General features: G+C 48.2%; 10 protein-coding genes across 10 annotated transcripts; 5 read left to right on the top strand and 5 right to left on the bottom strand.

Moving 5' to 3' along the window:
- Nucleotides 1-150: 150 nt before the first annotated feature.
- Nucleotides 151-1,388, bottom strand: MYCFIDRAFT_25107 (uncharacterized protein; the record flags this gene model as incomplete). Its single annotated transcript, XM_007921486.1, has 2 exons — nt 151-948; nt 1,005-1,388. The coding sequence occupies 2 exons, from the start codon at nt 1,386-1,388 to the stop codon at nt 151-153; spliced, it is 1,182 nt and encodes a 393-aa protein (XP_007919677.1).
- Nucleotides 1,389-1,871: 483 nt separating this feature from the next.
- On the top strand, nt 1,872-3,270 carry MYCFIDRAFT_192478 (uncharacterized protein; the record flags this gene model as incomplete). The annotated part of the gene is made up of 3 exons (XM_007923188.1): nt 1,872-1,880; nt 1,933-1,999; nt 2,063-3,270. The coding sequence occupies 3 exons, from the start codon at nt 1,872-1,874 to the stop codon at nt 3,268-3,270; spliced, it is 1,284 nt and encodes a 427-aa protein (XP_007921379.1).
- Nucleotides 3,271-3,702: 432 nt separating this feature from the next.
- MYCFIDRAFT_26771 (uncharacterized protein) lies at nt 3,703-3,985 on the top strand (the record flags this gene model as incomplete). The annotated part of the gene is made up of 2 exons (XM_007921585.1): nt 3,703-3,781; nt 3,852-3,985. 2 exons carry the CDS (start codon nt 3,703-3,705, stop codon nt 3,983-3,985), a joined length of 213 nt encoding a protein of 70 aa, XP_007919776.1.
- Nucleotides 3,986-4,506: 521 nt separating this feature from the next.
- MYCFIDRAFT_28751 (uncharacterized protein) lies at nt 4,507-5,505 on the top strand (the record flags this gene model as incomplete). Its single annotated transcript, XM_007921696.1, has 1 exon — nt 4,507-5,505. One exon carries the CDS (start codon nt 4,507-4,509, stop codon nt 5,503-5,505), a length of 999 nt encoding a protein of 332 aa, XP_007919887.1.
- Nucleotides 5,506-5,540: 35 nt separating this feature from the next.
- MYCFIDRAFT_169911 (uncharacterized protein) lies at nt 5,541-7,386 on the bottom strand (the record flags this gene model as incomplete). Its single annotated transcript, XM_007923187.1, has 8 exons — nt 5,541-5,713; nt 5,754-5,897; nt 5,932-6,162; nt 6,186-6,218; nt 6,247-6,391; nt 6,446-6,587; nt 6,630-6,726; nt 6,783-7,386. 8 exons carry the CDS (start codon nt 7,384-7,386, stop codon nt 5,541-5,543), a joined length of 1,569 nt encoding a protein of 522 aa, XP_007921378.1.
- An 818-nt stretch (nt 7,387-8,204) lies between these two features.
- On the bottom strand, nt 8,205-8,612 carry MYCFIDRAFT_8744 (uncharacterized protein; the record flags this gene model as incomplete). Its single annotated transcript, XM_007921448.1, has 1 exon — nt 8,205-8,612. A coding segment is annotated over one exon (408 nt), but the record flags the coding sequence as incomplete, so codon positions are not given.
- Nucleotides 8,613-15,989: 7,377 nt separating this feature from the next.
- MYCFIDRAFT_76090 (uncharacterized protein) lies at nt 15,990-16,841 on the top strand (the record flags this gene model as incomplete). Its single annotated transcript, XM_007922242.1, has 2 exons — nt 15,990-16,427; nt 16,533-16,841. The coding sequence occupies 2 exons, from the start codon at nt 15,990-15,992 to the stop codon at nt 16,839-16,841; spliced, it is 747 nt and encodes a 248-aa protein (XP_007920433.1).
- A 666-nt stretch (nt 16,842-17,507) lies between these two features.
- Nucleotides 17,508-19,613, bottom strand: MYCFIDRAFT_76089 (uncharacterized protein; the record flags this gene model as incomplete). The annotated part of the gene is made up of 5 exons (XM_007922241.1): nt 17,508-17,795; nt 17,885-18,775; nt 18,965-19,035; nt 19,092-19,383; nt 19,446-19,613. The coding sequence occupies 5 exons, from the start codon at nt 19,611-19,613 to the stop codon at nt 17,508-17,510; spliced, it is 1,710 nt and encodes a 569-aa protein (XP_007920432.1).
- A 651-nt stretch (nt 19,614-20,264) lies between these two features.
- On the bottom strand, nt 20,265-21,593 carry MYCFIDRAFT_55264 (uncharacterized protein). The gene is made up of 3 exons (XM_007921944.1): nt 21,561-21,593; nt 20,472-21,508; nt 20,265-20,420 (listed from the first exon to the last, which is right to left on the bottom strand). Exons 1-3 carry the CDS (start codon nt 21,561-21,563, stop codon nt 20,369-20,371), a joined length of 1,092 nt encoding a protein of 363 aa, XP_007920135.1. The 5' UTR covers nt 21,564-21,593; the 3' UTR covers nt 20,265-20,368.
- A 4,361-nt stretch (nt 21,594-25,954) lies between these two features.
- Nucleotides 25,955-26,871, top strand: MYCFIDRAFT_70426 (uncharacterized protein). Its single transcript, XM_007922109.1, has 2 exons — nt 25,955-26,006; nt 26,063-26,871. Exons 1-2 carry the CDS (start codon nt 25,993-25,995, stop codon nt 26,616-26,618), a joined length of 570 nt encoding a protein of 189 aa, XP_007920300.1. The 5' UTR covers nt 25,955-25,992; the 3' UTR covers nt 26,619-26,871.
- The last annotated feature ends 87 nt before the right edge of the window (nt 26,872-26,958 follow it).

The raw sequence follows: 26,958 nt of genomic DNA, 5'->3' as shown, positions 1-26,958 counted from the left end.
ATCTGTTGTGGATGCGAAACGAGACGAACCAAAGTGCCCAAGCTATGGAAATTTACTCTTCATTTGGCAGCATTGAGCTCTTGACTATCTACTTCATCAGTCCGTCACATGCATTGCAATATGTGAAGTGTCTCCAGCGCCGAAATGAATCTACAGCTCGCTGTGGCCCTCCTCTGCAGCTGGCAGTCCACGCTTGACCATGCTGGTCAGCACCTCAAAGGCAATCTGTGCTGCAGCTAGAGCCGTCACCTCCCCAGTTCCATCATAAGCAGGGGACACCTCCACAACATCTGCTCCTACTACATTGAGGCTCTCGATCCTCCTCAGCACCTGAATCAATTCTCGTGTTGTCCATCCTCCTGGCTCCGGTGTACCAGTTCCCGGAGCAAGCCCAGGATCAATTACATCGATGTCGATAGATAGATAGACCGGAGTCTCTGTCCCAACATGTGAGACAATCTTCTTCGCGACTCCTGCAATTCCAATCTCGTCAATGTCATCGCATGCGATCCGACTCCACCCTTGAGCATCGTCCTCTTCGTTATCTTCGATGTTCGTCAAGCGAGTTCGAAGTCCAGCATGAACAGACTTGCCTTCCATGATAAGTGATTCATTGTGAGCCAACCAGAACATAGTGCCGTGTGTGAAGAACGATTGCTGTGTTGCGTCGTCCTTGTCGAACCACGCTGATGGATACTTTGCTGGATGCCAGGTATCCAGATGAGCATCGAAATGAACCACTGCTACGTTGCCATATATCTTGTTGAGTGCTCGTAGCGTAGGTAGAGCAATGGAATGATCACCACCAAGCGCAATCAGTTTTGGAGTATTCCGATACTTGATCGGAGACTCAGCATTGCTCTTGGGCGCCTTGCTGTACGCGAGATTGGTGTAAGCCTCACTCATCTGCCTCAATGCCAGGGCATTATCGAAAGGGGTGACCGGTACCTAGAAAATTACATTAGTCCCTCAGTTGGACGAAATTCGAGCAGTGGAGGACTTACATCACCGCAATCGATGACCTTCGCCCATGATTGATACGGATTGAGGCCAGCTCTGGGATTAAATCCACGAAACGTAGTCTGTCGAGCTGCTGCTGCTCTGATCGCTCGCGGTCCAAACCGTGCGCCGGGTCTGTACGTTACAGCAGTGTCAAATGGGAGGCCCAGGATAGCGATGTCATACTCTTCCTCCGGATGCTGTAGACATCGAATATAAGGAAGATGTGCGAATGTTGAGATTCCAGTGTAGCCCCAGTCTGTGCCCCATTTGGCATCAAGATCGTCCTTGGTCCAACCTACAAATGATTGCTGCTCTTCTCGCTGATGATCATGGCCAGTGTGCGCGAATGCCAGGCCGATACACGCGGCGGATGGCAGCAACCTCATGATACCGCGCAGCTCAGCCACTGAATGGAGAAGACCAAGGCGTATGTCTCGACGAAGGACAACAAGGACGTCGTTCGAGCCATTTTTGAAGGCTTATCGCCCACTTTCTTCGCCGTCAGCGGCCAATTCGGCCTCATGTGCCGGCCAGTCTAGCAAATGTGTTCCAGAACAGCGCGAGGAGAGAACCACGAATATCATTTTGCGCACAGGATGTCTCTTTATTATAGGACCGACATTGATGTGTCGAAGGTGGATGCCATGGAGCTCATCAGGAGATTAGACATCAAGGTCCGCGACAAGGCTCCGGGACGGTCGCGATCGCGTCAACGACAGTGCACGCGTCAAGCTTCTGTTCGGCGGCACGAGTAACATGCATCTACATGTCCCAGCTGCACAGCCCATCACTCACTGCGCTCCGCAGATATCTTGGAACATACATGTAATCTGCACGGTACACATCTTCCCAGAATCAGCATCGACATAATGCCGGAGGTATGCCTTGAGGAGAGATCAAGTGAACCGGCGCGAGCGCTGACGCTGGTAGATTGGCGAAGTTGCACGAATCGTCCATTACCTGCGAAAACATCTCGTTGGACGCACGGTCAAATCATGTAAGTGGCGGATGCTGGTAGATGCCTCCGACATCTGCTGACCTTCAATTCATTGCTTTCTAGGCAAGGCTTTCAACGATGACATTGTTTACGGCAAAGTTGGTTGCAGTGCAGATGCATTCAGCAAGGCCGTCGAAGGAAAGAAGGTGTTGGGCGCCGGACAGCAGGGCAAGTATTTCTACTTGACCTTCGACTCGCCGCCGCATTCCGTCATGCACCTTGGAATGACTGGATGGATCAAATTCTCGACAGAGGAAACTTTCTATTATAAACAAGCGGTCGAAGAAGATAAAGAGCCTGAGCAATGGCCTCCGAACGAGAAGTGGACAAAGTGGCTTATCAAATGCGACAAGGAGGGAGGGAGAGAACCAGTAGAAGTTGCATTCGTCGATGCAAGACGGCTCGGCAGGATACGATTGATTGACTGCGAAGCGGACAAAATCAGGAGAGAGTCTCCGTTGAAGGAGAACGGTCCAGATCCGGTCATCGACAAAGACACGCTTACCGTCGATTGGTTGAGTGAACTGCTAAATCGAAAGAAAGTGCCCATCAAAGCACTTCTGCTGGACCAGGCCAACATTTCTGGAGTCGGCAACTGGGTTGCTGATGAGATTCTCTATCAAGCTAGAATACATCCTGAGCAATACTGTAACACGTTCGATGAGGATCAGATAAACCGCATCCACGATTCTCTCATAGGCGTGTGCACGACAGCATGTGAATTACTCGCTGATAGCTCCAAGTTCCCGGAAGACTGGTTGATGAAATACAGATGGGACAAAGGCAAGAAGGAGAAGAATGTCCTTCCCAACGGCAACAAGATCGAACATTTGACGGTAGGAGGAAGGACATCCGCGATCGTGCCAGCGGTGCAGAAGAAGACCGCTGCAGTAGCAGGAGACATCAATGGAGATGAGAGCAAGAAACCTGCGTCGAGCAAGAAGCGGAAGAGCAGGAAAGAGGATGATGACGAGGACGAGGTTGAGCATGAATCAGAGAAGGTCATCCCAGCTAAGAAAGGAAGGGGCGGAAGAAAGCAAAAAGTCGAGAAGTCCAGAGTCAACGAAAATATTGAGTACAAGGCAAAGATAGGTGGCAGGCAGAAAAAAGTCAAGACTGAGCTGGATAAAGAATTGAAACAAGAGCAGCGTCTTGAAGATGGGCCAGAAGAAACACCTAAACCCAAGTCGACAAAGGACAAGAAGATCAAATCCGCATTGAAAGACGAGGGCAACTCAAGGAGGTCTTCGAGGAGCAAGGGCAAATCATGACGCAGAGATGAGTATACAGCTACAGTGCACTGAACGTTACAGGATTGTAGATGAATTACTGGATGAATCATGAGAAATTCCTTGAACGAACGGGAATAGTCACAGTTCACGAAAGCGGTCCCACTTGGCCCCGTTTCGCTGTGCTTCCCGATCAGATCTCACTTCACAGATAGAGTGCGGTACCTGCATCAGGCCGCCTGGAGCTCTTTGTCCGGTAGCGACGCTCGACAGTCCACGATCAGGAAGTGACATCATGACTTCATTGAGCAGACAACATACGTAGTTCTGATGATATCGTCAAACAAGCAAGACACTATATTCAATGAAGCCTACACCCACGTTGTTGTTATATGACTGGCAAATTACAGCGTCGAAGCAAGAAACTCCAACAACTCTCTCCAAAAAAAAACTCCATCGTCCACCAGATCAAAAATGGGTTCAAGCAAAGGCGAACCCACTGACCCAGAATTGAGAGAGAAAGTCAAGGAGGAAGTCAAGGGCGAAGAGAAAGGTGTGTATGCCGGCAAGGAGCTCGGTTTCTTTAGGAAACTCAAACACCATGGCTGACTCTGGCTCTGAAGGTGGTGGTAAGGGACAATGGTCTGCTTGGAAAGCAGGAGAGATGGCCCGCCGATATGAGGCTCAGGGCGGCGACTATAAAGATACCGGAGACAACAAGAATAAAGCGCAGAAAGGAGAACCAGAGAAGAAGTAGTGCGAGGCCAAAGAAATCATCAAGCCAGGGGATCTTCTGTGTATACTATTCATGTCAACCTGTCTCTGTCTACTGACTATGTGCACTGTTCCTTAAGAGGTTGGACCAGTACATTTGAAGCCGATGGGGTTCAGAACATTGCTGCAGAGATATCCTGTTGCAGCTTTCCCACCCTTTGTGAGCATTGACGACGGGAATTAAAGGCAGGCTGAGGTGCGTGGGAAGACGAAGACGAGGCGGAGACGGAGACGGTGTTTCGAGGAGGGGAGGCTCAGTGCACCGGCCACTCGCTTACCTGGCCAATCGCTCGTTCCTCACGCTGCCCGGTCAGGGGTGTGCGTCCGCGCGCGCGCTTGCTGTTTGGTTGACCATCGAACCTTGGAAAGCAGTGACGACTCGGGACACGACGCGTTCGATTGCTTCATCACGACGCACAATAATAATCAACAAGCACAAGATGGAGACTCGCCACTTTACCCCCATCCCTCTCGAGCATTTGGCCGAGGTCACCTCCAGCCAACATGGAGCATCACAGGCCGCACGATTCGTCTGCATTTGAAGGGTATTACAGCAAGTTTGATCTCCCATCCGGCGCTCATCTTGCAGTCATCTGCTCTAAAATCAGGCATGCCAAACAAAAGCCCAATATGCTTTCTTTCACCTACGTACCAGCCAACTCGACACCGCCCTTTCAGAGGGAAGTCTGGCCAGAAAGCTTGCAAATGGTCTCGACCAGCCAGGGCTTTCGAGTCAATGTGCCTGGCATTGGCTTTATCGACTGGCGCAATGACAACATCACCGAATACAACCTACAGCATCCAGAATTCAGCTTGAAAGCGAGATCGACGACTCGCACGCCCTGGTCAGAGACCACGAGCACACCAGAAGGTCTCTTCGTGCATTTGCCTTTACCATTGCATTGGCATGTTCAGTCCTTGAGCTCTCAATGCGACTTCAATCTAAGCATTCCTCATTATGATCTGTCTATTGAAGACTCACAAGGGCAAGCGACTGTGCACGACGAGAAGAATTGGGCCAGGTCGTTTCCATCAGCGCATATGTGGCTACAGGCTCGGGACGGCGAGAAGAGTTTCTGCTGTGCCGGAGGTCAAATTCTTGGCATGGAGGCATTCCTGCTGGGATACCGCAGCGGAGATATGAGTATCGACTTCCGCCCTCCCTTCTCGCTGCGACTGGCCGGTCTTAGTCCATTCATGGCATATGAAACCGACTGGGACTCCGGCAAATTTTCGCTACAGATACAGAGCTTTCGCCAGAAGTTGGTTGTCTCGGCGCAAGCTCCGAAGGGTACTTACTTTTCCCTAAGTTCACCCTTCGTGGAAGGCCACAGGGAAAACTATTTGGGACAGAGTTTCCAGGCGACCATTGAAGTGAAAATTTTCGAAGGCGGCTGGTTCAGCGACTGGAAGCTGGTCCAGCAGGATGTGTTTCACGGCGCAAGTCTTGAGTTCGGCGGAACGTACTATCCACCAAGAGGCAGCGACCAGAGGTTTCACTGAGTAAATACAGTCTGCGAACAAACTAGCTAAGAGCACTATACCTCTTCTTGGGATGCTTGTAGGCCACTCTGCATTAATGCTTCGAGGATGCAGAACGCAAGGGGCTGATCATGAAGCTTCCGTCCCGTGGCTCTCCGCTCATATCTGGGCTGACTACTGATGGAGCAGTTCTGGCTGTTGGTGGCGTCTTTGGCATCGATATGATAGACTTCATCGAGGACACGTCATTTTTTTCGGTCTCGATAGACCGACCCTGCTTTGGAAAGTTGGACTGGGAGTGTTCACCTCTTCCAAGCACCGGCGAATCAGTGCTATGAAGGTTACCGCCAAGCCTGTGGGTGGAGGACTGCATTGGTCAGTGAGGCGCATCTTGGGCGAAGGCTCGTTGCAGGCTTACTGTATCTTCCATCTCTGAGATATTCTCACGGAAAATGCTCGTCCTTGAAGCACTCTTCGGACTTGACGATCGATAACCAACAGGAGTGCTATCCAAAAGTTGAGGGGGTCTCAGTACGGCGGCTGGTAGTCCTAGGCCTTCGGCTCGCACGCCCGGTGAGGGCACAACAGGCTTGCCTGTTGGACCCGCGACCTTCTCGGCTTCCAGTTCGCTGGAATGATCAGCACTTCCAGCCGGAGCAAAGTTCCGCAAAGGAATGACTACACATACCTGTCAGAGCCACTCTTGGTCCTCGTCGCGATAGATGCTTCGCTGTCTGGTATGCTGAAAGGTGTTGTACGAACCTCCATGAGATGAATGTACATCATTCGCCGTGCTGCCTGAACGGTGGTGCCCCTCGCCAGTCTTGTGAAAATCGTCGTAATATCGTTCTTGAGAAGTTATAGGTGCGCCCGATTCTTTTGCCCGTCTCTCCTCGATTTGTCTTCTCTTACGCCGTGCGAAGAATGCTATTACAACTAGGAGTAAAGCAAGTACCGCTACACCACCAACAACTCCACCCGCTATAGGACCAGCATTAGACTTCTTGGAGCCCGATGAAGAGTCTGATGAGCTGGCGGAAGGCGATGCCACGGCATCAGGATCTAATTTATAGGCAGTGACATAGGTGGTAACCAATGCTGTGCTGTCAAATTGTGTCGACTGTGCATTTCTAAGGTAACACAACCCAGAGTCGTTGCCGACAAACGAGAACCCTATAGATCGCAGACGATGCGATGTCAGTAAGCGTTTCGAACTCGATAGAAGCCTTGGATTCTGTCGGACTTACCGACGCAATCGGACTTATAGGAGCAGGATGCGAAGCACTGTCCGTAGCCACCGCTTGTAACGCCCACAGTTTCGAAGGCGCTTCCGCTATTTGTAGTCGAGCATTTGATCAGGTAGACGACACCAGCATCATCAGTGAAGTTGCTCAGGCCTGCTGCAGGACAGCTGGGAGCCGGGGTCGCGAGAGAGCCTGTCGCAGTCGACGCTGGTCCTTCCAAGGATGTTGCAGTAGTGCTCGTCGCTCCTGTCAAGCTCCGCGATGCGCTGATAGATGTGGGTCGAGAGCTGTTCTGTGTCTGGGTACGTGATGTGCTTGATGTCTGTGCCTGACTCGTGATTCCGCCTCTCGAAGATGTAGGTGTTCCTGAGGATGGTCTTGTGGAACTCGAGCCTTGTCTCTTCCCGATGTCATGAACTTCCTCCGACGGGTGTGAACGACTCTGCTGGGCAGCGTTTGCAGCTATCAATAACGCACTAGCCTTACTGTGGCCATGCTGGCTCCTAAGTATGCTTCTTGCAGTGTATACAGCCGTCTTCGTGGCTTCAGTGTTAACGGCAGTCGTATCAGCGAAAGATTGCTCGATGGCTTTGGCGGCTCCAGTAAGATCCGGAACCAACATTTTGCATTGCAGTCTTGATCCAGAAGCCATTTCCATAGAATTGAACGTAAATACAATGTATTTGCGAACAAAGGCATGAGCTTTCTCTCTTCGATTTTCCGCATCGGGTCATGATGCAAGACAAAGGCCATTGCTCAGTGGCATGCATGTACGTACATCAATGTCACTGGCTGTAACTTCATATCTGTACCTTCATGCTTGTATAACGTTCGACAATCTTGGATTAGACACTTGGGTTCATCAACTCGGGTCTCTGGTTTTTTTCGGCATGACGTGCTTGCGTCCCGTGCTAGAAAATGGAGATATCCAAAGAATGCTGATGGGCTTTGCACGGAAGCAGCAAGTACATTCCTTATAGCTCGCTTGCCCCTGCAATTGGCACATGCGGGCGGCAGATAGTGTCGCGGCTGTCTTTGTCACTTTGAAGCCAGTCGGGGAATTGAAAGCATGGAGATTCGAGGGTCAAGCACACCTACATTCAATGCAGCACCCGAAATCTATTTTGACGAGATACATACCATTTTGAAGGGCACTTCTGCGCTTGCGGAGAAACGGAAATGGGTGCATAATGCAAGGCGATTGATCAATATGGGGGTCTGGATATCGCGAACGGAATAGTGAGTGGAAGGCGTAGAGGGAGGCAATGCTTCGCTTATCTCTGGATGCTGAACTCAATTTCCAGCTTCATCCCAAAGTCCCATACTGCCTGGGTGTGCAGGAAGTCGATTTGAAAAGAGAGGGTCTGGACCTGCCAGTATTCCTTCCGCGCAGGAAGTCGCTAGAGAAAATTAGCACATGCGAGGCGCAGATTTTGGTGTTTGATGCAATACCAGAAACACTCAAAGTCTACTCCGAAGACTTGAAGCCAGATTGGCTTTCTCATGAGTACATTCAGCCAACAAGAGCTGATCGCGCCCGCGCCGCAGCTCTCCGCGGATGGTCGCGGTTCGAGAATCTGCGTGAACAATCGAGATGTACGCATCGATACACTCATCAATTGGAACTGGTTTGAGAAACTTGCAATGAAGACCTCGCGAAACTTCTCTGCCGCTCCAGAGAAGTTCGGGAGCAAGTAGAGCCAGGGCGGAGCTCGTCAAACCATCGAACAATGTCGCTATTGCGCCGCCGTGGACCATCCCAAGGTGATTGCTGTACACTGTCGGGATGCTGATGGTAAAGAAGACCGTTTCTTTGGTGGCAGAGGCAGAGATTATAGCAAGGTGTTCCCACATCTTCCTGTCGAAGTTGGCGTCGGAGGTGTGCGCCAAATACTGCGCACGAAAGGTTTCGACAGCAGCGAGCGCCTGCTTATCTGCCATCGTTGAGAGACGTGGATGTGATGATGTGGCGCCTAGCTGTAAATCACAAGATGAGGTTCGTGGTCAGTCACTTCGAAGCCGCACTTTTGCCGGATGTCTTGGCAAACTTTTCGATGTCTCCTGCTCCCGAGCCCGTGTCTGTTCAATTGCGTGAGCTGATGAATTCTGTTCCCCGCCAGGAGAGAGCCTTTTCTGGAGGTTTCGTGGTGTTTCGGTGCACTGCACAGAGATTGCGAATTGGGTTGACTAAGGTACAATCCGTCTTGATCTCGTGCTGTTCCCTCATCCGCAGACCGCATATAGCCATAGCTATCCAGGCAGCCTGGGAGCGTGCGCATCGTTGACGTTGCTGTGAACACGGCCATTCTCGACAAGTTGTTCGAAGAACGAGGCAATTGGAATTGATGGGCCAGGAAAGCCGCATCAAAGCGGTCCACAACCACTACGACGCTCCCCCGGCCTGGATATTGGGGTATCGGAGTCATGAGCCCAGGTGTGCTGAAAAAATGTGCAGTAGATCGCGGCGTAAGCAATCTAAGAGTCACGAAGCGGCCGCTCGTGGGTTATGACTACGTGTTATTAACCAAGACCTCGTAGGCTCGGCGGTTAGTTGCGCGGCGCGATACAATACAATAGTCATTTCGCCTCCAGCCGGGCCAGGCAACTTATTGTAGGCCAGCTTGGACACTACAGCCTGATCCGCCCGGCATTATCGAGTAAGGCCCGGTACTCCTAGACCGTTGGAAAGAATCAGCCTGGGCCTGGATCCCTTCCATTCGGTATACGAGCATGAGAGTCATGACCACCTTTTCTCGCGATCGGCCGCCAGGGTTGCTTCCCAGGTTTGGAAGGCTATGGAAGTTTCGTGTCCAGATGAATATTGCGGGTATGAATATTTGGGCTGCAACGTGAGAAAACCTGATGAAGTTGCCGGCGCAACGCGTCTGAAAGCGACCAGGTGAATTTGGGTAAGTGCACTGCGAAAGCTTTTTCAAGGAAAGCCAATGCAAAACTTTAAAGCAACGTTGAGCTTCAAGTTCCCGCTATGTACAGTATCGAGGTGATGCCTTTATTAGGCACCTTGCGCAGTAGGTTTCTAGCCGTTTAGCATATGTAAGAAGCCGCGAATAGCGCCGTTTTAGCGGCGGAAAGTGAATAACTAGACTAACAGTTAATAAGAGGTTGCGTAGGCAATTTAGTAGCGTTTCTCGATCGATTGCTTAGTAAGCAACGGAGGTGCTAAGACGCGCCCGGGGTCTTGGACCTTACTGTAATTAGCAGGCAGATAGGATTGCTATTGCTATAGCATACTATAGCGGAATACGACTTAGACGGCTTCTTAACTAATAGTAAACTTAATAAGGATATAATCGCTGTTTATAGTAGAATAATAGCAACAACTGTAGCTATCTTAGCTTCCGAGGTCGACAATCTACTAGATCTAGCTATTCGCCGAGAGGGTAAGACCGAGCGTAAATACTAGTATAGACAGGCTCGTAGTAATAGGCTATATAAAGAGCTACGCGAGTATCTAAGAGATAAGTAATAGTTACTAGAAACGCACCCTAATACTAACTTTAAGGGCGACTTCCGCTTTAGCAAGCAACAAGTAATAGAATTAGCCGAGTTGCTAGATATTAAGTCGATTAAGTTGCTATACCGTATATGTTACGATCTAGTAACAGTGTTGTATATTATATACGGAAGGCTTAGTAATCTAGGTTATTAACGCAACTTAAGCTAGATCTTTAGTCGTAGTAATAGCTAGATTAGTCGTATGTTTAATGCTAGCTACACTTAAATAGTAAGGCGTTAGAAGGACAGGTTAGTATAGGACTTTAATAGGTTAAGTAAAGCCTACCTATAGCGAATGGCCGTTACTATTACTAGATTAATCGATATAAAGTACGTCTTCGGTTATATCGATAGTATACTACGGAAGTGCTATAGACCGACCTATAACTAGCGGCCGTTCTATAATAGCTATAAGCACTTCTATAGACTCAAATATTAAGGCATTGTCCTACCGGATAGCATAATATTAATCTACGGTCTAGCGCCTAGATTATATAGCGATACGGCTTTAGTACTCGAGTCCGGCTTTAACGATATCTAGAAGTCCTATTTCGAGCCGCTAGGGTAGCTATAACGACCCTTCGAAGAGCGAGTGTTCTTATATAGTAATTAGGCCTATAATATCCTTAATAGCATTATAGGAAGCTAGAAGACGACGAACGGCGAGTTTCGTAATGCTAGTAAGGCTACGGCGGTAAAGGAGATAAGTACTATACGCTAGTCGGTCGAATAGGGCTTTACTAAGGTTGTTAACAACTTCGAGTTAATAAAGTACTTCTATAGGCTCCGAGTCGAGTTAATGCCGGTCGGAGCGATATATCTTGTTACTATACTGCTTACTAATTGCCTTACTTGTTATTATAGCAATAAGATTAGTCGGTTATATAAGGTAAACCTACCGAGTGTACGCGAATATCTCGCTAACCTACTACCCCTACCTATAATGCCTATAGCTTAAACTAACGACGGCGACCTTCTACGCTATAGTAGGGACTTCGGATCGGGCTATTAAGCTAGCGACGAGGTATTCGATAGCGGCGCTTCATTTAGGTATAGTCGTACGGTTATACCGTTCTATAAGACAGACGAGATTAAGGTTGTTAATATAATAGAAGAAGATTGAATTAGGAGATAGAGGTAGAAGACGTAGGAAAGTAGTAGATACGGGTATACCCGTACTAGCGCGTAGTATATTATACGAGATGCTTTAGGACTTCAAATATAACAATAATATTACTAATTTTATACACTCTTATATACGCTATATTCTTTAGTATACGGCGCGTCTTATTGTCTAAAAACGAGCGAAAACGAGCAATACGTTATTATATAGCGAGTCGTAGAAGGTCGAAGCCCGCTTACTAAGCGATGAAATCTCGGCTTTCCGCATTACTTCGAGCTATATACTATAATACCTACCCTATTTTACGAGTCCCTTAGAGCCGTCGATATAGGTTCGCCGTTCGAGCTCTAACCCCGCGATTTTATTAGGTATAGAGGGTTTTAGCGCTCTCGTACCGAACGAAGCTACGATTTCGAATAGGCACTCGTAAAAGAAGATATTAACTAAGTAATTACAACATTCTCGACAACAAGAATACGACAATTGTAATACCCTAAGCTTAACCCTTACCCTAACCCTAACCCTAACCCTAACCCTAAGAGATTAAATTATCTACGAGAATACCTCTTCCTCGATAGTATTAAGGTCTACGAAATAGTCGCTGTCGTTATCGTAGTCTAGCGACTCCGTTTGACTTCCTATAGTACTATTAGAAGCTACTATTTAAGATAACGGTAAGGGCCGGAATAGTAACGAAAAAGTAATCGTTATAGACAAGGCCTAGATACTAAACTAGACCGCATCTAATTAACGTACTATCTTCGCCTCAACCTCTCGAATAGCCGTATTAACTCTTGTCTCGAGTCCGTTATTAATGCCGCCGACGGCGCTTACAAATCTAGTAGGACTTAGTATATAGAGTCCCTCGCTATCGACGCTACTAATAGAGGTACCTATAGACGATAATCTTCGTCTTATACTACGTCCTTTAGCTAGTGTTCTTAGCGTCTTAAATATAGGTAATAGTACCTCCTTAAGTATAGCTCCTTATACCTACGAGCTACGCTAAAGCCGTTTAGACTCGAAGTCTAGTCGACGACGCTTAGTAAGCTATATAGTGTTGCTATTGTTACTAGTACTTAGCGTATTTAAGTCGACGATCTCTATACGCCGAGCCGGAGTTAACGGTAGATTTAGATCTAGAGATAGCTTAGTTAGAGCGCTCGGCATTAGTATAGGTACCCTTACTTTATTATTAGACCGCTAAGAGAGGGTCGATAGTATATTATCTCGTATGTTCTATGCCGGAGCGTTAAAGACTCTTAGTTCTTAAGGCTATAACACCCTCTCTCGCTATGCCTTATCGAGCCGGAATATAGTATCGATTGCCTTATCTAGCAATTAATCCTATAGTATATCTATAACAACCGCTCTAGAAGCCGCTTCGATAGTACGCTTAGCTTCTATACGCTAATAGACTAGTCGACGTAGAACAACGAAAGCGTTACTAACAGTCGGCTTATCTCGTAGCTAGCAAGCTATTATAACATTCTTTAGCTTAGTATTCTACTAACGGATCTTACCGGAGACTCGCTTATAAGCAATCGCTATAGCTACTTTAACGATAGTAAGCTTATACTTAGGCGAGATATAGCTATATCTACGTACTCGAGTGTTAGCGGCATTAGCTTCTACTATAGAAGCGGCGATTAGGTCGTCTTATAATAGTTGTTTAGCTAAAGATTGAGTGTTAGTCGGCGTAGAAATTAGCGTAGAAATAGGCTCCTTAATTAGTCTCTCGACTAGCGTAGAAGCGGCCTCTTCGACTAGCGTAGAAGTAACTAGATTACTTACTTTATAGTCTTAATTAGCTACTAGCTTATAGACGACTTTACTAGCAAGTAATTGCGTTAGACTATATAGCGCAGGTTAACTATAATAGTCGCGGAATATAGCTAGTAGCGTATAGAAGGAAGGACCTAAGCGAGGGTATAGATCGCTCCGAGAGAAGTTAAAATTAGGGTCGAGAAGGGAGGTAATTCTAGGTAGGGTATATATTAGGGTAATAGGAGCCGCTATAGTGCTAAGATGCTCTAAACAAGAGGTATTTACTAACAAATCTAAGCTTCTAAGTACCTTCCGTACTCTCGGAAGCCCTAATATATACCTCTCTCGAGGTACGGACCTAATTCTAATTACATCGCTCTTTCCCGAGATATTTGTAACTCCTCCTATAACGGCTCTTAGAGTAATTATATACTAGCTATTAGACCTATATAAGTCTTAGCAGCCGTCCGCCGACCTTTATATACCTCTTGCTAAACTCTCTACCTTTATATATATAGGTAGGGGTTATATAGCGACTAGTATATAATAGGCACTATGCTAGCGGAGAGGAATTTAATAGAAGCCGAGGGTAGGGTTTAAGCTACTACGCTAAGCGCTCCGTACACTCCTTTACTTAACTATTAACGGCCTAGTGCAGGGTCTAATTAGCGTATTTTCGATTATATAAGCGTGTACGGGTAACAGGTTGAGACCAAGGTGTTACCCGTGCTTTTATTCACTTAATCCTTCACGCACGGGTAACAGGTTGGAGTTTATTCACATAATAGTGCACTAGCGCGAGCCACTTCCGCGTACACGGAGCGCAACTGCCAATTCAAACCTACTGCGCAAGGTGCCTATTACTGCATGTCTGTGTTCTCCGCAGGCGAGTAGCGCGTCGTTCAAGCTCGATTTGCCTCCTCAAAGCTTCGGAACTCTCCACTTAAGGGCTAGATCATCGCCACCATGTCCCGAGAGCCAGGTGGAAGAGCCAGATACCGGTCCCAGTATCTAACACTCCTTTGGCCAACGAGCTGTCGCAGAAAAACAAGACATGCAATGTACTTCATGCCTTGGCTGTTGGCTAGCTTGCAAGAACGCCGATATAAGAACCAAAGCCTGTGCTGCTAGCAAATGCTATGAGCCAGACGCCAGGCTTTGTGTGCGCGAACATAGAATACGATGAAGAACGAATCAAGGCATCTTCAAGACCGGCTCACACTCAGGCCACTCAGAATCCTGGTTTTGTTTTGGTGAATTGCAACGTGGGAAACGATGAGGATCAGAAGAAGACATCTCGAAAACTAATTCGATCCACGGCAACAGCTTACTCTCACCGCATAGCACCGCGGGAGGCACAAAGCCGGAGGCCAATCTCAGAGCCTTGGACAGTGCTGAGACTGTTGATGATTCCCGGCGGCAATTTTTGAGCACGACAACCTCGAAAGCGTCCGGAAGCTCTGGCAAATCTGCTAGCACTTTGAAGCGAGGACGTCGAAGTCCAGTCCCGCCCATATCCAGTGTTTCGTCTGAGGAATCAGGAGCTGGGGAAATAATTGTGGCCAACATCTCTAGGAAAAGAGCGAAAGGACAGATCAAGAGAGAAAGTTCGAGCAGTGATAGCGATCGCTCGCTTTCCCCAGGAGCATTCCATACTTCATTGCCTGATCCGGCCTTCCTTGACGCCAGCTTAAGCGATCTTTTCCTCACTTACCCGGTCCGATATCGAAAGTGGTATGGGCAGCTGCTCAATTACTGGTACCAGGTAGTTTTGCCACGCTCTACTCGAGTCATCAAAGCCTCAAGGCCTGAGCTCGAAGCGTATACTATCTGGTCTCGGAGGCAGGAACTCTCAGAGCCTGTATTATTCTACACGTCGCTCTTTTTGGCAAGCGGGGATTCCGGTCGCTGAAGGCCTGTTCCCACTGTCCGCCGCCCTGGTACGTACCACCTTCGGCAGCACACCTCGGAGACTGAGGCGCCTTTGCTAACGATTGATCTATTTGCGTCAGTGGTTGGGGCAAAAGACCGTCAAAGCTATGCAAGATGCACTTGGCGATTTCGAAAGGAGTACAAGCAATCCGGTCATACTTGCCGTCGGACGTATAGCTTTACATGAACATATTTACGGTAATCGATTGCTCGCCCATTCTATGCACCGCCCTGCTCAGTTGCGGTAAGATCTGGAACTCAGATTATCTGCTAGTCACAATTGATGACAAGCCTGCTTAGCATGAGTGAAATGAGAGGAGGGCTTGCAAATCTTGGTAAGCTCGACCCTCGCCATGCGTACTCTGTGCCTAAGACTTGCTGACCATGACACTCTGTCCTGTACAGGACTCCCATCAACAACAGTCCAGCTTATCGTGTGGACTGATGCTCTCTTGAGCGCAGAGACAGGAGGTCAGCCATACTTCGCTGATATTCAAACCCACATTGCCGTAAAGTCATACACACCTCAGGAAGCGATGGATGGGACCAATCTCTCGTCTCCAAATCGGACAAAGCATCCAGGCTACGATGAAGAGCCATTGGAAAGAGACAGAGCGAGCAAACGACAGAAGTGATTCAAGATGAATGCTACCATGCAATGGTATAACAGTGTATGTAGGAAAGCAATATCACGAGGATTGGAAGTGAAACGCCACCTTATCATCGCCGTCTCTATGTAAATTACAGGCTTCGAGTCTCTTCTCTAGTCTCTCTCTGCACGCAGTCGGTGCAGTGAGTTCTCAGGCTGTCGATTGATCGGGAGTCATGCCAAGCACGTCGTTATGCGGCTGAACCTTATCTTGAATCCCTGTTCCCTTTGAACCTCTGGCGCCAGAACCGAAATACGAAATACCATAACTGCAATGGCCGAGTACTGGAAAAGTACGCCCACCTACTGGTGCAAATTCTGCAGCCAGCATGTGCGCGACACCAAGGTCGAGAAGAAGAATCACGAAGCGAGTGCGAAGCACCAAAATAATATCCAGCGAAGCCTGCGCGAACTACACAAGGGTAAAGAGCGCGAAGACCGCGAAAAGCAGAGGGCGAAAGATGAAGTAGCACGGCTGAATGGTATGTTCGGAGGGACGAAATCTTCACCAAATGCGCCAGTGCCTGCCACGACTTCCCAGTCCAGAACACAACCTCCGACACTGAACATTGCACAGCAAAGAAAAGCCCACGCCGAGCAGCTCGCCGCGCTGGGCGTCGAACTACCAGATGAGCTGACGAAAGAAGTCACTGGTATCGGCAGCTATCGTGTCGTCCAAGAGCGCGAGGTTGAAGACAGGGGCTCGATTAGCGTGAACAGATCACTGGCAGAAATTCTTGCCGAATCGCGGCGCGAGGACGAGGCAAGCGCACCAAACGATATCAAAGTGGAGGGCGATGAAGAGACAAAGTCGAAGAACCTCCTCAAGCGCAAGATAGAAGAAAATGAGGACCCTCGCGACGAGGAGGCTACGCCGAGACAAAAGAAAGCTTGGGGCAGCAACATCAAAAGCTACCCAGGAAAGAAAGATGATGATGCTGACATTGGGGACCTTGATGCACTTTTAAGCGGAGTCAAGAAGAAGGAATCGAAGGCAGAGGGTGACATCCAGGTCAAAACGGAGCCAAATGGTGAGGTGGGAAAGGCATTGGATTCGCTACCAGACGTTGAAGGAGCTGGAGCGGCGACAACAGTGGTGTTCAAGAAACGAAAGGGCAAGAAATGAGCAGGTAAAAAGACCCCTCAATGACTGCATGAGGTTCGGTCGGCAACTCAAGGCCGCTAGGTGCAGTGCAAAGTGCCTGTCTGTACCTCTCTGTGCGGCTTGGCCCATATATCCACTCGCAGATTATTGCGATCTTCTTGGGAACGACAGCGTCTGCGAATCAGCGGCGCGACAACTTCTCGCAAAGGCCGACTAATGGTTGCAGTGATCACTGCCCTTTGGCAAACCTCGGATGCAACCGATTCCAGCATCACTTTGCTCAAGTCGCAGCTCTGTTCAGAAGCTCACGTCTGAGCCAGCGAATGAGCTAGCTTCTGGTCGCAAGCACGAAAACTTGCACCATACTGCGACCGTTCGTCAGCCCCACAGTTCACGCGTAGAGATCTGTCTTAAGGGCAGGAGGTGCAACACACAGATCAGTCTGAGAATCGGTCGTGAAATGCATAAACTTGCTACGTAGTGCGGGACATAACATGCCCCATCCCTGCCTGTCCGAGCGCTCATGCTGAGTGCTAGCTGCGCTTCTGGACTAATACGTAGAAGCCAAACCTTCTCAGTCCTCGTACGTAAGACGTCGGTAGCCAGATGATGAAGAAAAAAATCACGCAAGAAAGAAAACCAAGTATTGCCGTCGTTACTTTTGCAAAAGCGCCGAGAAGATACTTATCAGGATACCTCAATATTACGGTATCTTCCAAACTTCCGAAGCCAAAATGTGTCGCTAAATCCAAATCTCATGGGTAGTTGAAAAGCCATCGTAAGATCGAGTCTGTAGCCGTGTCGCAGAGTAGCCGCAGGCCTGATCGCATTCGTATCGTCTCGGCCCTTCGATCCGGTTGTCGAGCGACTGTCACTTGCAACAAAGAGCGCTGCCGGCCAATCCGGCCAGTTGGTGTAAGATGTCGCTAGAAGTCTGCATGGTGTGGTCCGCACTTCTCGTGCGCACAAGCTTAACTAGTGGTGAATGTGGTACTGAGCTGAATGGTGTTTTGCGGAATCTTGAAGAGATCGAAAGGTGGCAGTGCTTGAGCTGATCAGCTCACGGCTGGAATCTCGTGGCTGTCGACGCACCAAAGCAAGAAGGGGCCGCAGTACATGTCGTCGCCGTTGACTGTGCTCGATGGCGACCACCAGCGGCCGATGATGATCTGACCACCAGGCAGGCAGACTCCCTCATAAGCCCATAGAGATGAAGTGTCCACGGTGCCATCATCCTGCTCGTAGTACTTCATCATCGTCATGCGCTGCCATCCCGGAATGCCATTCTGAGATGGAAGAGGGTTGAGCCAGCCGTCAGCCTTGAACTCCTCCTCAGCGTCCTCGCCTTTCCCACCAAATCGGAAGGAGCGCGACGGGAGGTGCGTTGGAGGTGGAGATGCACAGCGCTTCTGCGCACGGGTGCGGGCCTTTTGAACGGGTGGCTCGAGCGAGTGGAGAATGCTCTCGAACAGTGGGTTGAATTCTTGCTCCGTCGGGTCCGTGAGAGTCAGTTCGAGATCTTGAAATTCGCCACGAAAGTCATCGCTGTTGAATTCATCGACGACTTGGATTTCACGATTATTGCCCGTACGAACCACATCGATGTCTTGTTCGCGGGTCAGAAACCCGTATGCACCCTTCCAACTCTTACCAACGGTGGCACGTCCGTTGTTCGTAAGTTCAGAAGACCAGAAATGAGGGCGTTCGGCGATGTCAAGGTTGGCATACGCTTCATAAAGCGTACACTCTTCTTCGCGAAGCATGTGATATTTCCAGAAGTTGATCTGATGCAAGCACCATTCGATGTCGACGTCGAGACCATTGCATCCCTTGAAGATTGGACGCTCGGTAGCAGTGGCATAAGCCATTTGTTGTGACTCGGGAAATCCCCAGACGTGTGATTCTCCGCCATAACGGCGACGATCGATGTCGAGAAAGTTGGGAGTCGCCATGAGCTGGATGGTCTGGAGTAGTGGATTGGTTCTATCGTGGAATCGGTCGCCTACGCGGGACGAAGTTGGAACAGTACAGAGTGGGTGCAAGAGGTTCACAACCAGATCGTGGTTGATGACGAACTAAAGGTGGAAAAATGTCAGCAGACATCACAACAAACCACGTCTCACCGCAGCATAATAGATACGTACCTCGCTGAGATGCCAGACGTTGGCTGCTTTGCGAACTCGAACATTACCGCCTGGTCCATTCTGGAAGGAGTCTGTAGTGCTCATTTAGCGTGACTTCAAGTATGACAAGCGCTCGCCGAGCACATACCCAGAATGAGATCTCGAAGAATCTGCAGGCAGAACTTCTCTCTAGCTTTGTTCCCGGTGACGAATTGACCTCGAGCACCATATTTCAAGACGTTCTGACGTCTCTTGTACTCTGTCTTGAAGTCGTCGTTCTCCTTCACATTGCTGTCCGGGCGCGGACTGTCAAACTTTTGAAGGAACCGCTTACGCCAGAAGTGAGGGTCCGCGAGAGCCACTTGAAGTGACTTGCAGGCATACAGCATACTGTCGAGATCATCGTCGCTCTCAATGTGGCTCGCGACTTCCTGGCAAATCTGCGTTCCTCATTAGCTGGGACGCTTTTTGAATGCGCGACTTGAACACCAATTCTACTTACTTCAAGAGGCAGAGAATCGAATGGATTGGGCTTGCCATCGTCTCGGGTTTCAGAGCAATTTGCAGCTGCCGCATCGGACGTCGCCGCGAGGTTCGATCGATACAGGGCGCTCATACTGTCGAGAGTAAATTGTTGGCGCTCGATGTATGGAAGGTGTTCATACACCATGGTTGGAGCAGTTGATCTGATTGTATCCTTCTGCGGTCGTACCTCTTGGAAGAGATTGTCAAATATGGTGCTTGATACTCTAGTAATGTGTGCAACAGTGACCAGCACTGGGTCCACCGAATGGAGAGTAGAGTGGTGGATATGTAGATGGCTGATACGACTGGGAGCTGCGAAAGGCTTTCGGAACTATGGTCACCTTGTGTGTGGTTGAAGTGTTGCTATTGTTGAGGTGAGCCAATAACTGGACAATAAATAAAAAGGATGGCTGCCGGAGCTAAAGCGACAGCATGTGATGTAGGGTCCTTCCAACTGCGCTCATTCAGTGAGTGAAGTGAGGTGCCAGCTTCAGTTCGGCCTGTGCTCGTGATCGCGAGGACATTTGCACGCATCGCATTGGCATGTGTAGAAACGAAATACACCACTATAGCACCTGAAGATGGCCTGTGTACCTTGTATTGCTGCTCGGACGTGCCTAAGATGGTCATTGCTATTCGCGACTTCAGTTGTAGCATTGAGTTTGGTCACGCATCGACTCACACTAGCGTAACGGCCGTGCCGATGGGCAACCGCTGGCAGAGGTATTGAACTTGTGTCGGCACTGCAACAACTCGCGGCATTGTTAAAGCATTCCCGCTGTCTTGAGTCAATGCTCGTTCAATCGTCTTTTCCATTTGAGTCTATAATGTCGACGCAAGGGTATCAAGCTCTGAACAAATCCATGTGATGGAAAAGGAAAGGGCATAGCTGTTAATCGTTTACTGATTGTTGCCAGCTCCACGTCCGGCGCCGCCCATGAATTGCCTGGCCCTGGGATAATTGTAAGCCGAAGTATTCAGACCGCGATCAAGATGTACTCACATGTTGGCAATGTTGGGGTCATTCATCAGAGCGCTGAGGTCTGGCATTCCACCACCACCCCCACCACCACCGCTGCCGCCCTCGCCTCCAGCACCACCTCGACCGCCGCCAAACTGACTTGCCATGTTTCTCAGCGCCGGATTGTTCATCAAATTGCTCATGGCCTCTGGATTGGACATCAGATTCTGCGCCATCTGCCGCATCATTGGATTCTGCATGAGAGATCCGAGATCTGGCATGCCACCACCTCCACCACCGAGCATACTCGCGAGTCCACCAAGATCGGGCATTCCACCTGCGCCTGCACCTCGCTCGGTCTCTTCTTCAGCTTGCTCTGCTGCCTCGGCGCCTTCGAGCTCTTCCACTCTCCTCTTGGCAGTTTCGTAGCCCTTCTTCATGGCGTCGCTGCCTCCGCTTCCTTCGGCATCGATTCCCTGCTTGTAAGCCTCCATCGCCCCCTTGGCATCGCCCAGCGCAAACCGGGCCAATCCCAATCGCGACCAAGCCTTGGTGTACTTCGGATCTGTAGCGGTTGCCAGTTCAGCATCATTCTTAGCAAACTCGTGCTGGTTCATGGCGCTGTAAGCTGCTGCACGGTTGGAGAGATAAATCGGGTTGAGAGGGCAGATCTCAAGCGCTTTGGTGTAGTTGTCCACGGCGCTCTGGTAGTCCTTCTTTTGCATCGCAGCATTGCCAGCGCCCTTGAGCTTCTCACTCTCCTCTGTAGGCTGGCCGGAAGGAGTTGGAGTTGCCGAGGTCGCTGCTGATGCTCCAGCTGCTGCACCACTGGCTGCAGCAGCTGGTGTGCTCTTCCCCTTCAGCTTTTCGTAAACGCCATAGATGGATAGTAAATTCTGGCCGCCGAGCGCATCCTTGACCGCCGCTTCATCGTTCGGGTCGACGTGGAAGCATTCTGCTATACAGTTGGTTGCAATCTCGATCGAGTCGGAGTCTTCGGGTTGCAGAGTGCCATCTTTGAGGGAACTCTGCAGGAAATCGACAATCGCAAGTGCGAGGCGCTTGCGGGAGTCTGTAGCCTAGACGTTGCGTGAGCTGGGCCACATTTTGACCATGTGGCGATCACCATACCATTTTGGCTGCCTTGAGATTCGTGTGAGGTACCTTCTTGCTCTGCGCGATGTCTTCCACTGCAGGTCGGGAGCTGTGTGTTATCCTTATCTCCCAGGGCCCGATCGAACCTTCTCGTGAGGACAGTAAGTTGTCGTGTAGATCGGCGCGGTCAATCAATAATTGATGGGCCCCAAGTGCCAAGGACGGAGCTCCATACATACCAAGAAGCCAAACCACGGTTGGCTTCACTTGAGGCTATTGTTGCTTCCTATTATTATCGCGCCTTCCTTACGCGTAACTTCACCGCGCAAACCTTACCGTACTCGCTATTCCTTCGCGCCTCGACTCGCTATATTCTTCTTCGTCTTCTACCTTTAGCGATAGCGATAGCGATAGTAGCGTTACTACTACTACTACCGTTTCGAGCTATAACTAGTATTTCGCGCGACCTTATTATTATAGCTGCTTTAGGTGCTTTAGCGCCCGACTTAGTGCCTACCTTACTAGCAGGAGCACCGTATTTATCGTAAGCTACGAGGCGTATCGCTATAGACTCGCTACTAACTCGCTCTAGACTTCGACGTCCTACGACTATAAACACGAAAGATTTCTAGTACTATAGCGAGCAGATATAGTAGGACCTTATCGACGATACTGCAAATCCGTAAAAGAAGAAGGTAGCTTTAAACAGAATACGTAAATACTTAGCTACTAGTACAATTATAGAGACTAAGCAAGGAAAGCTAGCACTATCGCTATATCACTTCTATACTCGCTACGATAACGGCTATAAGTATCGCGTGCTAGATGCTAAAGGAGAGAGAGTCTATACTTATTATAAGTATTAGGGCAAGAGTAGCTACACTACTAGCGAGATTAAGGTTAAAGAAGACGATAAGAATAGCGAGCTAGCCGCGATATAGGCGCGAGTCGAGGCCCTAGAGTCGAAGAATACTCTGTTAGAGGTAAAGAGCATTAAATTAGAGACGAAGAATATTGTATTAGAGACAAAGATTAATGCTTTTAAGACTAGGTTTGCCGATCTAGAGGGTTATTATTAAAAGTAGTTCAAATAGCTTAAGACTAAGGCAATTATTAAGTTAAAGGATATATATACGATATAGAAGGAGTTATAGCTAAATAGCGATCGCGAGCTACTAGTAGAAGACCTTTAAAATAGCAGCGAGTCCGCTACGAGTATAGTAAATAAAATAGCGATTCTATAGCGAGTCTATAGCGAGTGTACTACGAGTCTATACTTCTACTTCTATATCTTATTTCTTCTTCCGACTGCGCTTTAGCCTTTAACTCTTAGTATGTCCGCCGCTGTTAGTAGGTTGTTACTACTTAGCTTGCTAGCTAGGTTGCTACTTAGGTTGCTGCTTAGGTTGCTGCTTAGGTTGCTAGCTAGGTTGCTAGCTAGGTTGCTAGCTAGGTTGCTAGTCTTTAGATTCGCTCGACCCTTTTAGAACAGACGTACCTCGTAGTGTCCTCGCGGTATCCTCGCCGCTTAAGTTAATAATCTTAGGCGGCTTCTCTATATCGATTATCTTCTCGGTCTATAGCTTTTCTTTCTTAATCTCTATGCTATCAACTACTCTATACTTACTCGCTATAGTACTCGTAGTACTACTCGCAGTAGGAGGAATATTTAGCCGGTACTTCCGCTTTTACTACCTTTGTTACTGCTGCTTCCGTAACTAGATATAGATAGGTATCTCGTAGATTGTTGTCTTTGTCGTTAGTTTGAACGTAAAAAGAATCTATTCAATCGATAGTAAGCTAACCGCCTTAGAGGATACCTTATCTAGTTGATTATCTTTGTCGAAGCTAGCGTAGAAGAAGTAGTTAGTATAGTCTTCTATACCCTTAATGTCGCTATTGTTAGGTAGCTCGTTAATCCGTTTATTTAAAATCTAGTCGAGAAAGCTTATATTAGCGGCTTTATATACTTCTTTAGACACGGAATTAGTCGTAGTAGAATACACCTCCGATTTATAGTATATCTACGTCTCTATAGAGGCTATAATCTTAACTTCGACTCGCTAAAGATAGATAATATAGCGGCACCGGAATAGCTTTATTAGCTCTGTTTTTTCCGAAGAAGAAGAAGCAGATATTACTAGACGCTACGAGAGGCTCCGAGACCTAGCGTTTAGTCGTTAAGTTAGCTTATATTGCTAAATAGCAGCGTTGCGTACAGCGTTAGCCGACTTAGGTAGAGAGGGGAACGCATTATAGCCTCGTGCTATACTCGTAACTACACTCGTAGCTGCCGTAGCAGCTGCTACTAATAGCTCGCGTATAAATCGCTTAGTTAGTGGATTAGGGTTCTTAAGGCCGCATTGTAAACAGTATGCGTATAATTGAAACATTACTATATACTTAACGCCTAAGACAGAGTAAAAGGTACCCTATTTAGCAGGCATTATTGTATTGTTAGTATAGAAATAGGTATAGAATAGAGGTAGAAATAGGTATAGAATAGAGGTAGAACTAGCTAGGGAAAGGACGAAATAGAACTAGAATAATCGACTCGCTATATACTCGCGGCCGGCTCGTAGATCGCCGATTAAACTATATTATTTTCAAACTCAATTAATCTAGCATCGGGGTTTGCAAGCGCCTCCTAGTACCGAGCCGTTGCTGACATCTAATTACGAGCTGCTAATAGCTTGTCTAATTCTACTAGTTCCGGCTCTTCCCCTATAGCTATATGCTCCGTAACTAGCCGTCGAAGAAGTAAGTATATAGAGCGGTAAACGCGCTCTCTATCGCTATTATTCTCGCTGCTACTAACTAGATACGAGAAGTTATAAGCCTATAATGCTACCTAATACTAAGTAAGCGTAACCTCGGGTAGGTAGGCTTTAAGATCTAGGAGCAAGTATATTAGCGAGTTTGCGGCGAGTCTATAGCGAGTCTAGAACTAATATATACCGAATTCTTAAAGGTCTTGCTCGATATTATTAAGTACGCCGTCTAGTATAGGAATACCTTAATAAGAATGCCCGCTAAGCTCTAGATAATAGTATAGAATATACGGAATGCCTAATACAATATATAGTCGCCTAGCCTGCTTCCGAATACGATAGCTATTCTAGAGGTAAACAAACTCGAGGACTTTATTACGTATAATTAGTATATAGATCGTAAGGAAGGCAATCCGGTCGGATAATAAATTAGTATCGTATAGTGACTCGCGTAGCAACTCGTAGAAATAGCTCCTCTAGCTATCTATAGCGGGTACTTGCTACCGCTACTATAACTCAATCCGCTAGTTTATCTTGCTAGTGCCGTATTTAAAGCAATCCTAGAAGGCAGGTAGCGGTTCCTCCGATTCCGCCTTAGTACGAGTCGCAAGGCGAGTCCTATAGTAAGCGTCCGCGGCTAGAATCGTCTCCGCTCTACGGTCTAATCGGATAATCTATAGCATTACACTACTATTCTTAATAGTTGCAACGTACTAAGCGAGTATAGAGACAGCTGTCCGGCTAGTAATGCCTATATAGATCTAGACAATATAACGCGAGTAGACATTAATAGCTGCATATATCTATATACCCTAATGCTCGAATTTATAGTAAGCATCTATTAATATTGCGTATCTAGGGCCTAGTATCCGAACTATACTATAGTGCTCTCGTACCCGCTCGCGGCGGACTCGTAGGCCTTTAGGATTTAGCAAGCAAGCTATACGATATAGCCTGTCTCTGCTAACGATATTGTATTTGGACCTAATATAGGTATATAGGTGCCTTCGGCTAAAAGACTCTACTAGAGACTTATTAAGCTCTTCTCGTAAAACCTCCGCTATCTCCTCTTCCGCTCGTGCTTATAAATACCGGTCTATTAACTTCTTTAATCTAAGCTCTTAACGTATCCGTTGATATCTCCGCTAGCTAATATTAAATCTATCCGCCTATAGTATTTTAACCGCCTCTTTATTAGTTAACCGTAGAACGTAGAAGGTATAAGCGACTCGAATCTTAAGTTACTCGACATCGTTAACTCGCTAGTTAGTATAACGGTTATACTAGATATTCCACTCCTAGAGCCTTCGTATAAGCGTACGCATAGATATCTAATAACCGGTCTCCTATAGAAGGTATTATAGGATTGCTTCCTTCGTAGTATCCCTCTCGACTTAAGAGATTAATTAGGCCCTCTATAGCTCTAAATCAACACGTGGAGCTATTATGCGAGTCAATAGCGAGTGTAGTGCGAGTCCTTAAGGTCAAACATGAAGAATTAGGTAGTAAAGGCGGTGAGAATAGCCCACCCTGGTTTGGCTTCTTGGTATCTACGGGCCTCCGTAGCCAAGCGTATGGATGGCGGGGCAGGGTGGGGTGGGGTCGCAGGTGGTTCGACATCACATGCAAACAGTTAGTTGAAAGCTACATACACTGTTGCGTGCTCATACATTGAGCGGGCAGACTCGACCTTCAAGATGTTCAAAAAGGAGTCAGTACGTGTCCGAACCTCATGCTCCTTGCCTACACGCTCACACTCTCAACCAGATTCTCGCCGGGCGCGAAGTCCAAAGTGAAATCCTCCGTCCAGCGCAAAATCCGCGAAAACATCATCGAGACCTACCCACTCATCGAGCCATACATTGAGGCGATCCTTCCGAAGAAAGAGCAATTAGACTTGGTCAAACTCCCAGATCGCGTCTCACTCTACTCTCTGGGCGACAAGCCTCTTTTCTGGCAACACATGGACGATCCGATCATTCCACATCTGCGAGTAATACACCAATACCCGCAGTGCTTCCAGCACGTACGAATAGATCGCGGTGGTATAAGATTTGTGCTGTCAGGAGCTACGCTGATGACGCCGGGACTGACGAGTCCTGGCGGAAGATTGCCCGGTGGGCCAGAGAGTGAGCAGTGGGCTAATGGAGGAAAAGAGATTGAAGCTGGGGAGGTTGTTGTCGTGGACGCCGAAGGCAAGGAAAATGCGTGTATGGTCGGGGTATTGAAGCAGAGCACCAAAGAGATGAAGGAGAAAAAGAAGGGCCCAGCCATTGAGAACGGACACTATGTTGGAGATGGCTTGTGGAAGCTGGGTCTGTAAATTCAAGGCTTATGGTGGTCAAACGACTTTAACATCACAGCCTAAGAACTTTACGGGATGATATGCTCCTACACTCTGCGTTCAGGCTTCATTGGCCGAGAAATGTCGGGACATTCAACAGCTTCAAGACGATCGTGAAATGGGGCATTGCGTTTGTGTCAACAAAGACGGTCGGAAAGTAGTTGTATGGCATTTCAGTCCCATCGCAGGATCGCTGCTCAGTAACTGAACCTCGTGGACGCCTTCCTTGATGGAGAAGTGACCATTGGCCAGAGTTCTTCGATCCCGTTTTCTCATCTGCTGAAGTGCATCTTGGCCAGGTCAAAGTGATCGCATCGGG

The sequence above is a fragment of the Pseudocercospora fijiensis genome (genome assembly GCF_000340215.1).
Source record: "Pseudocercospora fijiensis CIRAD86 unplaced genomic scaffold MYCFIscaffold_1, whole genome shotgun sequence".
Taxonomy (NCBI): Eukaryota; Fungi; Ascomycota; class Dothideomycetes; order Mycosphaerellales; family Mycosphaerellaceae; genus Pseudocercospora; species Pseudocercospora fijiensis.
The sequence above is the reverse complement of the archived record's forward strand: the minus strand, read 5'-3'. Positions and strand labels throughout refer to the sequence as shown.

What these genes read in the sequence shown, in the direction of transcription:
- MYCFIDRAFT_55264 (XM_007921944.1), bottom strand. An exon ending in GACCCCAACATTGCCAACAT is followed by an intron (nt 20,421 to 20,471) that starts GTGAGTACATCT and finishes CAATTATCCCAG; the next exon opens with GGCCAGGCAATTCATGGGCG.